The 15,895-nt window shown below is 38.9% G+C and overlaps 1 protein-coding gene across 1 annotated transcript; it reads right to left on the reverse strand.

The window, feature by feature from the left end:
- Positions 1-1,127: 1,127 nt before the first annotated feature.
- Positions 1,128-3,577, reverse strand: LOC307269470 (homeobox protein zampogna-like; the record flags this gene model as incomplete). The annotated part of the gene is made up of 3 exons (XM_080052439.1): positions 1,128-1,537; positions 2,552-2,728; positions 3,334-3,577. The coding sequence occupies 3 exons, from the start codon at positions 3,575-3,577 to the stop codon at positions 1,128-1,130; spliced, it is 831 nt and encodes a 276-aa protein (XP_079908565.1).
- Positions 3,578-15,895: the final 12,318 nt, after the last annotated feature.

The following is a 15,895-nucleotide window of genomic DNA, read 5'->3' on the forward strand; positions in this document are numbered from 1 at the left end:
ACACATTTAATTAACATGTGAACATATCAGTGTAAAAAATGCTGCATTCAAATAACCCTGATATAAATCATAAAGGAAACGTGTGGAAGAATATTGTTTTAATAATGCTCATAGCCACCGGAAGATGTCACGTTCACAATGGCTTTTTCCTAAATGATCAGCATTCTACATATTTGTAGAGTAGCCCGTTATACAGTATGTATCAATATACTTATGAAGCCATTAGTCTGCAATGAGAAATTCAAGTGTGGGGTTTTGTAATAAACAAAGTCTAAGAAAGATTCAGCCTAAAGAACATAAGAGAAATTTTTTTTTAAAGTAAGTTTTCATCCAAATGTTGGCTGTGAACTGTGAACTTTAAAAAAAACACGTTCCAGAGGGTTGATGTCATTTGTGGATCAGTTCCAATTTTCCCACACACTTACACTATCTTGAAATCGTCATGCAATCTTTTTTTCATAGGTTTCCAAAAGTTCATTTTTCAAACTCAAAATCCTATTGACCCTTATCTGGTCCCATATGTTTGTATGGTTCAAATGGAATAGACCTTTGACCTGCTGTGAACTGTCCAGGCCTAAGGGACCAGGCAGTGGTCTGCTTGAATAGACAAAAGCATATTTCATAGTGGCTACATCTAATGTCTGGGTCTTATATGAATTGCAGAAAACCTCCAAAAGAACCATTAACACAAGATTACATGATTTTTTCACCTAACTGAATGAGTATTTTTGCAGCATCTTTATTCGATCAATTGGTTTCAAAAGAACCCTTAAAGGTGGAGTCAGTGATCGCTTGTTGTCAAAATCACTTTTGGTCAAAATCAGTGAATATCCTCACAATCCGCATCCTGTCTGTACTGTGTGCGCGCTGAAAAAACATCCAGTGTTAATACACAGCCTTTAGGCTCTGTAAAAAGGAATGTTGTTAGCCACGTTGGGACCTCTTTATTTACATACCCTTTGTTTATATACCAGTTTACAGAGCCTAAAGCTGTCTTAACACCCGATTTTGTTTTCAGCGCAAACGGTATGGACAGGTTGGTAGCAGATCGTGAGGAGATATTCACTGATTTTGACAAATCGTGATTTCAAGCATTCTTAAGAAAATTGCTGACTCCACCTTTAAAGTCACACTAGTCCAGTCATCTGTGGCATAATGAATGACAGCGGGTGATGGGTGAAGTGGGAATAAGTCAATGGATAGTTGAAGGCGTTGGAGAAGGCCATGCTAGTGGGCACGCCGACCGTATTCTCGCGATACAACACTGGAACTCTGACCACCCTCTGCTGCCCGGCGGGGTAGGGCACCACACAGCTGGCCTCCATGTCGGCCGCAGCCTGCCTCTTCCACTTGTTCCTGCGGTTCTGGAACCAGATCTTGATCTGAGTCTCGGTGAGTTGCAGGGAGCCGGCCAGGCCCGCGCGCTCTGTGCTGCTCAGGTAGCGCTTCAGCTCGAAGGTGGACTCCAGCCGGTACACCTGGCTACGAGAGAACACTGTGCGCGTCTTCTTCTTCCTCGCAGACGCCCTCCCGTCACCTGGGTTGGAGGTGGGACAGAGATTATCACTAAATAAGAAATACCCTGCGTTCCAAATGGCATACTTTTCTCTTTTTATACTTTTCTACATACTACAGCTGATCATAAAAAGTATGTAGTTAGCATGCAGGTACATCCTAGTACATACTAGTGACATCCCTTACATAGTTTTACTTATAAAGTTCATCTTAACATTGCGCCTTGATCTTGACCAGATGTAGTATAGGGCATCCGGGTACTTTTAAATTAGGGTGCTTCCTGATTAATATTAACCACAATGACTTTTGATAGGCCCAGAACTATCACAGGGGTAGAAAATGTTCAAAAACGGTATAGAGTTATCTCTTCTTAAATCATTTCATCAAATAACATTACATTACAAATGAACCCTTTGCTGTACTTTTTTCATATAGGTCTGTACATGTCATTCCCCACAAATATATCACACTGTTTGATATGTCAACCATTTTTGGGCTTTTTTTTTATCACCCAACCGCCTACACTTTTTGTTTTTATATTTCCTGATATATTAATTTACACCTGTACAAAGCAAATACTCTTCTTAGGTTTAACATTTTGTAATAGATCGTCTTTTCAGCCTTAGCACGATAAGGGGGCTCACTTCAGTATACTTTTTTACTTTCAATGACAATATATTGTAAATAGCCCTTCCAATACAGTTTACATAATGCAATAACTGCTCAGGTGCACTCTCTCTGGGCCCAGGAACTCTTAGCTACGCCCCTGCAACTTCATTTCAAAAGCTATGTGGACTTTCTCTTGGTGGAGCCTTTTGGCATTCGTGGTAAAATTAATCATAATTGAATTTATCAGAATTTAACCAAAAAGTTCTATATAAACACCAAAAGTTTACGTTTTGGATTAGAGGAACAACTATGCATGAGGAACCGTTTCGGGAGGCGAGCGCATGCGTGCTGTCTGTTATGCAAAAAACACAAGGTGGACTACTTTTTGTTTGTTGTTGTAATAGCCCATGTGCTTCCGCGGACTCACCTGTATCACAGCTGTCTTCTCGGGAGAAACAACAGGAGCGCGTGTCGTCGTCGTCCTCCCTGTCATCTGTCAAACTGTCGTCGTCCCCCTTCTCCTCCTCCTCCGCCCGCCCTGTCAGAGCCGGGGAATCCCTCTGCACACGTCCTGTGTGTTTGTGTTCATCCGCGTGCGCTGGACCTACGAGAAACAAAGTAAATAAATAAAGAAAAGAACCCTACGCTCTGTTGTGCTTCATGGTGCTCATGTCAGGACAAAAGCTGACATTTCAACACATTTTTGCACCAAATGTGCGCACGCATCATGCTCCTCTGTGCTTTTCCAGGATTATAAATACGCGTCAGCAGAGTAGCCTACATCGCTGAGGTGATGCCAAACTCAAAATGTCCTGGCTCCTACCAGACTGACTTTTAATTGAGGATTTGGGTTGTGTGTCACTGTCACTCCGTGCGAAAAAGAAAGAAAAAAGCCCCGTGAGACATATCCTCTTGTACCGGAGTGAGATATGTTTGTTAAAATGCGAGAAGATGAACGAATCCTGCAGTCTAGCTTTTACGCACGAGTTGGGTAGGTGTCAATATAAGACATTGAATTGAAACGCTGTACATCTATACATTTGGAAATGATTGTTGTCACGATCCTGGCGCGCAGACTACAGCTCAATCCCGTTAACCAGGTCAGCCCACATGAACACGGGACCGGAGTAGGACGTGTTTATTCGTGCGCTTAACAGTTTGAAAAAAAGAACAAATAGCCCACAAATGTTAGCAAATACAACCACTCACTTCTTACTGTATTTGGTGGCGTCCCGCTACACCTCAGCGCTTCGCTGTCGTCCATACGTTTAGTCTCCAGTCCCGGGCAGATCACCACCGGTCCCCGGACGGTAACGGCGAAGCTCGGGGTTTCCGCTCGCTCCTCGTCGGACGCTCCTCCGCATGTTGTAGTCCCCAGCAAATTCTCTATGTAAAAAGACGAACCTCTCGACGTAGGGTCCAGCTTCGATTTGAGCACTTTATCGTCAAGCATATTTGACTATTTTTTTCCGGTCCTTTTCAAGAAAAGAGAAAGATTTAAAAGAAGAATCGGTGGGTAAATTATAAAATCATTCCCGGGAATGTTCCTTGCTTCCAGTCGGGGAGTGTGTATTCCTGCTCCGCGTAAAGCATCCCGACGCAAATCCAAGGAGTGCGCGAGACTCGGCTGTGGGAAATCCAGACGACGATTTACTCCAGAAAGAAGAAGAAGAAAACAACTTAACACAACACGAGATTGTCTCGTTCCTCCGCTCTCTGTCTCTCTGTCTCTCTCTCTCTCTCTGATAGTCTGTCTGCCTGCAGGGAGCGTGGAGAGACGCTGTATATAGGTCAACCAGAGAGCAAACCAAAGCAGAGATATACAGTGTTGTCCTCAGGCTTCGAGATGGAGAGAGCGCTTCATGGAGAATGGCACAGTACCGCCTATTGGTTACATCTGTCCATGCACACTTTTCTAGTTACTTTACCACCAAACCACACTTTCATGTACTGCATTGATATAAGCTTGATTTATAATTATGACAAAATAATTTTTTTGTTTTGTTTTTCAATTATTTTGACTCTCCAGTTCAGGGGAACACGGGCTTTTACAACCGTAACGAAAATGTATCGAAAACGACGCGAGGACAAAGAAAATCACACACACGCTGTGTCAAAAACAAGCAGAAATTGCGTAAAAGAGAAATTCATCATTTAAAATAGGTAATTAAGTATGAAAGTATTTATAAAAAAAAGTTTAGTTTGTTAATTGTTATTGTAGCCTATGTTCTTCCATAAGCCACTGAGAGCTGAACAACAATAATTGCGTTATTGGAATTAAGTTTCCAATGGTCCAAAGTAACGGCGTCTGTGTCTTAAAACTTTGAATATTTAAATAAATATAATGTGCATGATGAACCCTTTGTATTTATTTAAAATATTATGTTTATTTAACATCTGTAAAAGTGACTCCAAATGTCAAGTTGTTGTTTTTTTCATTTCAATATAATTTAATTTAAATAAGCAATAAAAGTATTTGATAACGTGGTCTAACGCCTGCATCGTGCCGCCATTTAGTTTGATAAAATAAAGATCTGCTGAAAATATGAGGAAATTACTGATAACTCTTTTTTTCCAACATGCTTTTTCCACCAAAAGTTGAATGTCCCCGTTTTTGATTTTTTTCCCCCTTTTGATTGCATGTAGGCCTACTCCTTTTAAAAGCATTGAAAACAATGACACATAGGCCTATTGAACTTGTACCACATCCAAGTGACGTCACAATGAGGAAAACACATTTCCGAGTGGTGAGCGTTTAAAGTGAACGTCACCACTGGCACAATAGCATTCCACATAAAAACAAAACAAAAACAAAAAAAACACACACACACACACACACACACACATACACACACACACACACACACACACACACACACACACACAGAACGCTGATTAAGTGTTAAATGTTAGTAAACAGTATCTCAAGATGTTTTCTTGGTAAACTAAATTGTTACAGAATCTTAATTAGAATTTTATGTTAAAGATAAATTGCTAAGGGGCTTTACACACACATACATTGTGTTTACTATATATTTCCTATTCTTGTTTGAGCTGTTTGTTTGCAAACACTAGGCATTTTCCACATTAATCACAGCACACCCACAGGGGACTCTTCCTCGTTGTGGAAGGCTTTTTAAAGGACCAATCAGTGAAGTGTATAGCTCCCACCACAGGCCTTCTAAACACTGTCTCACTTTCACACTGCATTAAAAGGCTGAGACAGAGGCATTTCACCAGGGTAAAGAAAACCTTTCCTAAGCTTGATATATGAACACTCACGTTTAACTTATCCATTCGGAATAACTGTATTTTCTTCTTCTTGGGAAATAGCCTCTGCCACCCCTATTTTTTTTTTAATGTCCGTAGATGGACCTGACAGCACTGTGTTCCAGCTTAATCATGAGTTAATTAAGGCTGAAGGTGGAAAATGTTTGGTCAGCAAACGGTGGAGTAAAAGACCAGTGCGTTTAGAGTTGTAAGAGGATTTTAAAAACACTCTGAAAAGCTTCTACTTTCATGTTGTAAGCCCTCGGAAACAAACCCTTCAGAACATTCCAGACTGCAGGCTTTTCCAGGCTACATGTTGATCGACCAAAATATTGAGGTCCAAACTCTTGTTTTTTTTTTGTTGATTCGTGTTGTGAAAAATATCTCGACATTTTCCAAAAAATATCTGTGAATACATTTCTTAGAAGAGGAAACTAAGCAGTGTGGTGTAGGCTATGCAAATCCCACCACAGCCGACAGTGTGAGGAGAGGCAGGCAAGGGGAACAACAAACCGTTTGTTTTCTCTGAAGAATTGCTCCACAATTGCTTCCATTGTGCCACTAAATTGACTTTATTAAAGCCCCTTTGCAAGTAATAGCCTATCAGCCTAATACTCTGGGTTTAGCTTGGGGTGTAAAACCTCCACAAACAATTTTTTTTACATGAATTCACAAAATACAACAGGACCTTACATCATGAAAAAGTCATCATCATGTACACAGTATATGTCTAATTGTGTCACTGTGTAGATTGGTAGTAAACATGCAGCGTGATACTGCGTTAAAGCTTATTTCTATAAACGAGAAGGCTCATGAGCAGAATATTGTTTTATGGAAATAGTTGCTTAAATTGTTTATTTTTGATCCTTATCTGATGTTTGTGCTACCTTTTTGCGAGGCTTTTTTTTCACAAGCAAGAAGAATTTTGCTTAAAAATGACAACAACCCAGCAGTTTGAATGGATAAATAAAAAAAACAGGTTTTTGTTGGCAAATTTTACACAGCATTATAAACACTATCTTTACTTTTAAAAGCAACGTTTAAGACAGTGGTTTCCATTAATTTTTAGTTGGTGACCCCCTTTAAATGTTTTACTGACATTTAGCACTCAAAAAGATAACCTGCTTCCTCAGAATGTCTCTGTGTGTGTGTGTGTGTGTGTGTGTGTGTGTGTGTGTGTGTGTGTGTTTGTTTGGTTTTTACAGATCTGATCAGTGACCCAACAACCCATAAACCGCTGCGTCCATGGGGGAATGTGACATCACAGTTTTCTAAATTAAGTTCCGCCCACTTAAAACCAGCGAGAAAAGAACAGAAGAAAATGCATTTATTTCTTCTGTCAAAAAGCCTTTTTAGTAAAAGTGTAAAATAATGTTTCCTAATACATCACTCATCAGAACATAAGTTTTCAGGGCAATTTTTAAAATGAAACTTTATTTTTTTCTAGTATTTAGATTTTGGTTAGAAATCAATCCAAAAATGACTTCATATCCTGGTGGTTGGTCTTTGGTGAGGTTCAGTACCATACTATGCGTGTTACATATTTATTTATTTATTCATTTAACGTGTTTTTGTGCATATGTGAGGTCAGAGTTAGCGTGTTTCTTTGCCTCCGTCGGCTCTAACTACACAGTAATTTGCCTGCGGTCTTTCGATATGGTTTTACATTGAATTGGATGATGATGTTTCAAGGCAAAGTGGAAGCATATATCGTGTCATTACACACTTATCGGTCGCAAGTTCATAAAGTCATGTTCGCAGACATGGCAGGCAAGGGAGACTTTTTAAGAATGTTATAATTGCTTTCGAAAACGACCTTGCGTGCTTTTTAATCTGGAAACTATTTAGTGGCGTATATGAAAGTTACCCCATGTCTTTAGCACTGGCTGTGGGGAGAAAGTTGAGATGTCTGGTCGACATTTTGGAAAATATGCAGAATTATGGGAAATGGTGTTTTCTGCTTAATCCCTTAACACACAACAATAATCCATATGGACATATTTTTGTGTCATTTTGATGCTAGAAATGACCTCATGCCACTATAAGATAACACTTCCTTTTCGTGTCCGGCCTAATTGTGGAGCACTGCACTGAGGCTTGGTCAAAGTCTCATAATTAACGGTGGCACAGCGAGCTTTTGAAGAGGTAGAATGGTGTAAAGAAAGAATGAAGCCCTCAACACTGACTGCAGCCTGAACACTAATGGAAGTGCTAGTGCCTGATGTGTAATAATGCATTTTGATTTTAAGGAGAGAGGACAAAGAAAATGCAGTTACTAAATGTACATGATGGCTCATTGTGTACGCATTTCGACTACGTTATTATTGGACTTAATTGCAGTGGTGGAAGAAGAAAGTAGATCCTTTACTTATAGCTATAGCAATACCACAATGTAAAATGGAGGTGCAGCTATGTCTTTATTTAAATGTAAACACTATTGGATGAAGTATATAAAACGGCCTTATATTTTGTCAGCCAATGATGGGATCCATGTGTAAAAGCAATTCACAAATTGCAATATTTCCTACGAAATGTACATTACGTTATTTTTAAAGAAAGACCTATTAATCAGGCTGATTAAAGGAGCTGTAAGCGGAATGGTTCTTTGAGCTAACTTCCTGTCAGTTACTGCAGTTAGCAGTCCCCTCGCTCGTCCCTACGTCACCACATTAATGCACTGCGGTCTTCGAGCAGCAAGTTATCTAGCATCATCTCAGATCCATAAGTGTGATAAAACATGATAAAAACCATCAAAACAGACATTGGGAAGGATTTTTACCTAAACATTCACCCATGTGTCGCTCTGGCGTGCACCGGCAGTGAGACCATGAGTGAGACGGGTGCGGACGGGTGTCGAGTTGTAGTGTTCTCTCTTGTGATTGGTTAAAATTTTGGGATACTACATAAAGTTTAATTGCTTATTACATGCAGAGCAGCTGACTAAGAGATTGGCTTTATGAAACGCGCACATCGTGTAAGTGATTACTGTATGAATAAAGAGCGATTTAACACTTATATTAATATAAATAAACCGCTTACTTCACCTTTAATGTTATTTTGAGATAATCGGCATTGGCTGATATCTGCGTTCATGAGGCCGATTTAATATAATGATCCAATAATGTCCGCAGCCTTGGCAGTGTGGCTGCTGTGAAACAATATTATTATTTTATATTTTATAATGTGTAAGTATTTTACCCAAATATTTACTAGGCAAGCGCAATAATAATTGACAGAGCATATTTTTAATTTTAAAATATTTTTCTGTATCTACGACTACATTTATTTAATAAATGTTAATTTAGGTTTAAATTTTGTTTCTCATTTGCTATTCTTATTCAATTGCTGTATTCTATCAAATGCAAACGAACAATAACAAAATGATATCTGCATTATATATTTCTCTCAATATCGGCATTGGCCATTGGAAAACCCATATCGGTCGACCACTACTTATTATTTTCATTCTTTTTACTCGCTGAACGAGTAATAAATGTAGAAATAGCCGTAATAAAATGGATGGAAAGCCGCAGACCTCCCGTAGAAAGAAATTGAAAAGAAAAGATCTCCTCACAGTGCGTCCTGTTGACAGCTTGTTTGTATCAAAAGCCTTATGATTCTAATGGAGGATCTTACCCCGTCTCATTAAAAATATATACATTTAGTCTTCCCTGCGTATTTATTAATACAAGTCTATACACGGGGAGAGAGAATGCATGCACATCATTAGAACTGGCTCGGTAATTGGCCTCTGTGGCGATGCAAGCTGTTGAGGGTTAAAGCCACGGCCCATAATGCAATAGGGCACATGAGGTCAACGAGGTCCAGACATCTTAGGTCGGCCTCTAAACAGAGGCAGTCAACCAGAAGGGCCCTCTTTATGCCACATCGATCGCCGCGCCAGTGAAGAAATATGTCAGATTTTTTTCTTCTGCAAAACCCTGCCTGCCTGCCTGTCTCTTTGGTGGTTTTGATCTATTTTAACCACAATAAATGTTTTTATTAATTCCTTATAAAATTATATTTTTGAATGTGTGTGGTGGCGCTGGGTTATGTCAAAGAGGTCAGTGTTGGAGCCTGTGTGAAAACAGACCCTGCTATCACTTATCAGAAATACTTACTTTCCTAAAATGGATTTTCACCTGCTTAGAAAAAAAAAAGACAAATTCTAGATTACGAGCATTGAAACTGACACATAGTTTTTCCTGCTTAATCCCCGTTAGCCCTTACTTTAGTGCACCCAGAGCCAAGGCAGAGAGCATTCTGGGAACTGTTGGCTTTATCGCCTCTGCAGCTCTCCACAATAAAGGAAAACTTGGATACAAAAATAAAGTTTAAAAAAAAGTAAAAGCTCTTTGTCAGTTTAGTTTGGAATTTTATCTTTCAAGGCTGCATGAGGGAAAAGCACTTTTGAGTGTTAAACTATTAATGCGCGTTTGTTTAACCCTTGAACGGCAAATTAACCCCTGTTAGAGCCCGCTTGTCAGCTCAGCACAAAGGAAGGAAAGGGCTTGATATTTTAACCGCATTATGGCCCTAAAGCCACACATTAACCACCGCCTGTCTGTTTGTCTGACAGGGTAGAAAAAACAGCTTTAAAATTGTTGAATAAACTCCATTCTAACATATCCTAAATGGGAATGAAAAATCTGGTTTACAATGCAAATATCTAGTGTTTTGTTTTGTTTTAGAGAAAGAGAGAGTGTGTTTATTAGCTTCAGTGCCCCCGACTCCTGGAACAACTTACAGCTAAAAATTTAACTAAATACATTCATATCCTTTGGCCAATTTAAACAGACTATCTTGGATCTGCCAAACTCTACTTGTAACTGTTTTAATTAGACTATATTGTACTTTATTCCTTTTAATTGCTGCCACTCTTCACCACTTTGTAAATGTTTCAATTGGTTTTTTTTTCTCTTCTCTTCACTTGTTGTGTATTTGATGTATTTGCATTGAATATTTTGTATGTATTGTTGTTTTGAATTTGTTTTGACTCGACGTCATTGAAAATGAGGGTCACCCCTCAATTGGTCTCTCGAGGATAAATAAAAGTTAAATGAAATGAAAATTAAATTTTAAAGCCTTATCCACAAAATCCTTCTAGCTATGTAATTTGGGAAGTTAGTTGCATGATAGTAAGCGTTAGGCATATTTATCAATCCAAATGAAAGATATTGTCATTTAGGTTTTGATAAACTTTACAGAAATTCAGTTTAGATATATGGCAGACAATATGCTCTGGTTCTTATTACACAATAGGTATTTAGAACCAATCACGGCAGTTCTCAGCCTCAACCAGCGGAACACTTGTGATGGATTACAGGCCCCAACCACAAATACAGGGACTTATGGGAGATCAGATCAATGGAGAAATACATCAGCTAAATACCACTAATGTCTTTAACTGCTGCTGTGCCAGGAACCCAGGGTCAAGGGTCAACATGGCAACTTGATTATTGAGATATTTTCTGATTTCGGCTATGATGATCATCGAACGAGGTAAATTTGGTGAGGCAAACATTTTAAAGGCTTTAAAATACTTATATGGGAGAGAAAAGGCTCTATTTTGAGGCATCTATCCACTTTTTCTCTGTGCGTGAAAGTGTGTGTGTGTGGCTGTCTCTGCCTTCTCCACACTCACTCTGACCCTTCCATGGTTTTCAGATGCAAACTTTGCAAACAAAATGTATTTGCCGCAGGAGAAAAAAATAGAAATGAAATACCACTAAGATGGATATGGAGCTGAAGACTCTCAAGTCGTGCAATATCGCGTGAGAAAGAAGCGGAGGACACTCAAGGTAGCAGCAGCTGACTTACCGTGCAGAGTTGATCACCCCCCCCCCCCCCCACACACACACACACACACACCACTCCCTCCCCTTTCCCCGAGGTCAAAGCACTTCTGTCATATTAGCTTATACGCAGGCTTCATATTTTTCAATAAATCATGACCCAGAAGGATTGCTGTGAGAGTATACAGGGGCTATTAGAGCAGTCATTGCAGGCTGTGCAAGGCCTCCCCCCCCCCCCCCCCCCCCCCCCCCATCTCTTACTACTAGGCCTACTACTGCTGAATAACACTCAATGAGAGAGAAGTTACCATGGATTTGCATACTGGAGATGCTGTATGTATAATAATGTTAACTTCCAAAAATGACCGCATGGCAAAATACATTTTCCTACAAACTTAGAAATGATTTCTGAAAGATATAGGCTATGTATGACATGATTGGGGAGAGTTGTATGTGAGGGAAATTCTGTATTTGGTCTAAAAAATATATGATTTGTTCACACATTTTGCAAATGACTGAAGTTGTGCTTAATAATGATAATACTATTTAAATAATGTATTGATTTCAGATTAATAAAACCTGTAAAAAATAGAAAGGTTAGCCTATAGACTTTTCTCCTATTTATGTTGCAAAAAAATAATAAAAAAAAGAACTCGGGTCTTGGGGCCATCTCTTCTGATTAAACATACATGATGTAAAAAGGGGCAGGGCAAGAAAAACCAGGAGCGGCAGCAATGATGAAAGAGAAGAGTCCACTTTAATGTTTGCCTGCGGGACAAGGTTCGCTCACAAAGTCCCGTGTTACTGTTTTCTCTCCTCTTGTCACGCGAGTCCTCTTCCTCCTAATGCTGCTGCCGTCCCGGGACCCCGAGGTCCGATCATACAAGGTGACACCGGGATGCGTTTTTATAGTAGTCGCCATGTTGCGTTTTTGGTCAGTAAAAGTATTTTATTTAGTTGAATGTTTTATTTTATTTTAATTAAAGGCGTTTTTTTTTAACCGACGTAGGCTATTTACTCTGTCTGATATATAGGCCTATATATTTTGATATCAAGAGGACTCGCTCTGTTTTAGGCCTATAGTCAGTCAGTTGGCTGATACTTTCCATGTTTACCATTAAACTTTATTATTATGAGAGCGACGCTGCTGCATTACACTGTCAGGAGGGTTAGGGTTTTTGTTGGGTTGCACTAAAGAAACAAAACCCCACATTAAAAACAATAATAAATTAAATAGGCTGCAGATCTGAAACATGTTTGAGAAAGTTATATATTAAATGTAATATTTATATCTTGAATAGCCTCATTTTATTTAAAACAACTTTAATTGTTTTGAGGATGCAGACGTCTTTTTTTTAATTTTTTACCTTTATGAACCTAACCGTTTGTGTAAGAAGTAGGCCCTATACTTTTAATTACTACGCACTGTTAGGCTACTTAACGAAAAGTAGGCTACCACAAACAAAGTAAAAATACAGGTAAAACCGACTCAAAAAGTTATGCTTTAAAAATTTCACGCATAAGTAAAAGTACAAGTGTATCAATACTTAAAGCATTCGAATGAAAGTAGGCCTTACATGTTGGGCCGAGCGTAGGATAAAGTTTAGTCTACAATATTTAGTTAATTGTATAGCGGAGTAGAAGTAGAAATGAGTCGCTTAGCCCGCCACGTTATTAGCGGAGACGTCGATGTGTTTGGTGAACTCACCCAGATCTCACAAGTTAATATGAATCATAAACAGATTGCGCTTCTGAGTGGAGGAGCTGGAATACATTCCAAACGGCCGATTAACAGCAAAGCAATGACCTTTATGAAACGTTACAGGGAGGCAAAACAAATCACCACGTAGCAAAAAACTGTAGACAATTTGACCTATTCGAGGAAATAGCTTTTAATTTACTTTATAAGTAGGCTACACACACGTGTCTCTGCAGAGAAAAATAATCCAGTATATTAATCAATTTAGACTATATCTCTGCCACATGTTTAACAGTGTTTTCTTTGTTTTTTTTAACGAATAATTTACTTATATAGTTTGAATCGCCCACGCTTTATTCTCTGGATATTATTTTAACCTTATCCTAATGCCATGAAGACTGGTGCGTAGGGCATATTATCTTTGAAGTAACATGTAAAAACTCGTTATGGACCGAAAACGAGGCAAACATTTATTATGAAATGTATTTAGAATACTGCTCACTCACACACTCTGCTTCAGGTGTAAACACAGCACTCTGTAGAACATCATATGAGCACATTATGATCATGGGTCGAATGTCACTGATTTCAATACACATTGATATTGCAAAAGTGCATTATTGTTACAGGTGTCAACCTGTAAGCTGTAAATTACCAATAGATAGTGTTTAAGTTTTTTTTTTTTTAAATGTAGTAACCCTCTCTCTTACTCTATATCTGAGCTTTAGATTTCTGGAATGAGTTGAACCCCTTTTTTGACACATCATGAAATCATATTAATATCTTGGAAACAGGCCCAAACTATTTTGGCAACTTTTATCACATCCAACTATGAGCAAAGAAACGTAATGTGGCCCACATGCAGTAAATAGACTCATTTGTAGGGTCAATCACATTTGAAGCATTCCATTTTCTTTTTTAACCAGCCTTGTGTTTCTTATTAGAACTAAATGGAACTAACAAATAGAGTAAAATAAATTAGACTCTCTCCTCAAGTCCCAGTGCAGCGTGCTAATACTTTGACATGAAAGAAAGGGGCCGATGTGATGTTGTTTCATTGGGAGTGAGTGAGCGAGGTCACCACAGTGCCTGAGGCTGTTTTTTGGGGTAGGGAGGGAGGGCCCTGGACGCATCTTATTGTAATCTGCTTGTTAACAGTTCAGTGTGTGGAGAAAGTAGTAAAAAGAAAAAATTGGGTTGCGCTTTCATCCACTGCCTGTTTTTGGTGATTAACGTTTTCTGGTTTCTATCACATCTAGTATGGAGAAAGAATCCAGACTGGGGGAACGATATCGCTCACTTTCAGCTCTGAGTGGTTTGAGAGTTCAGTTTGATTACTTTTTTATTACGAGGAAGGCCAACCAAACACCAAACACGAATGCATCTGAAAATCATTAATACAAACAAAAGACTCAAGTCAAATGAGGGACAAAAACACCATCTGCAAAGCTCTGAAATCCAACTCTTAACTCCAACTCACATACAGGTGAAACTCGAAAAATTAGAATATCGAGCTAAAGTTCATTTATTTCAGTAATTCAACTTTATAGGTGAAAATAATATCTTATACAGACTCATTACATGCAAAGTGAGATATGTGAAGCCTTTAACTTTTATAATTGTGATTATTATGGCTTACAGTTTATAAAAACCCCAAATTCAAAATCTCAGAAAATTAGAATATTACATAAAATCAATAAAAAAAGGGTTGTAAATACAGAAATGTCGGCCCTCTAGAAAGTATAATCATGCATATGTACTAAGTACTTGGTTTGGGCCCCTTTTGCATGAATTATTGCCTAAATGCGGCGTGTCATGGATGCTATCAGCCTGTGGCACTGCTGAGGTGTTATGGAAGCACAGGTTCCTTTGATGTGGCCTGCTTCAGCTCATCTGTATTGTTGGGTCTGGTGTGTATCATCTTCCTCTTGACAATAGTCCATAGTTTCTCTATGGAGTTCAGGTCAGGAGAGTTGTCTGGCCATTCATGCACAGTAATACCATGGTCAGTCAACCAGTTACCAGTGGTTTAAGGTACTGTGGGCAGGTGCCAAGTCTAGCTGGAAATGGAAATTGTCATCTCCATAAAGCTTGTCAATAGACAGAAGCATGAAGTGCTCTAAAATCTTCTGGTAGATGGTGACTTTGGACTTGATAACACAGTGGACCAACAATCCAAGGGGCTTGAAGACCACTGTCAAGTTTCAACAGTCAGTGATGATCTGAGGCACCATGTCATCTGATGGTGTTGGTCCACTGTGTTATCAAGTCCAAAGTCACCACAGCTGTCTACCAGGAGATTTTAGAGCACTTAATGCTCCTGTCTGTTGACAAGCTTTATGGAGATGCTGAATTACTTTTTCCAGCAAGACTTGACACCTGTCCACAGTGCCAAAACCACAAGTAACTGGTTGACTGACCATGGTATTACTGTGTTGCTTGGCCAGACAACTCTCCTGACCTGAACCCAATAGAGAAACTACGGAATATTGTCAAGAGGAAGATGATACGCACCAGACCCAACAATACAGACGAGCTGAAGGCCACTATCAAAGCAACCTGGGCTTCCATAACACCTCAGCAGTGTCACAGACTGATAGCATCCATGCCATGCCGCATTTAGGCAATAATTTGTGCAAAAGGGGCCCAAACCAAGTACTTAGTACATATGCATGATTATACTTTCTAGAGGGCCGACATTTCTGTATTTAAAATCCTTTTTTTATTGATTTTATGTAATATTCTAATTTTCTGAGATTTTGAATTTGGGGTTTTTATAAACTGTAAGCCATAATAATCATAATTATAACAAATAAAGGCTTGAAATATCTCACTTTGAATGTAATGAGTCTATATAATATATTAGTTTCACCATTTAGGTTGAATTACTGAAATAAATGAACTTTTGCACGATATTCAAATTTTTCGAGTTTCACCTGTATGTTCCAAAAAAATAAAAAAATAAAAATGCTCATTGTTTTGCACAGTCCAGTGTACTATCACAGTC

This window comes from Ammodytes marinus (assembly GCF_949987685.1).
Source record: "Ammodytes marinus genome assembly, chromosome: 23".
NCBI lineage: Eukaryota > Metazoa > Chordata > Actinopteri > Uranoscopiformes > Ammodytidae > Ammodytes > Ammodytes marinus.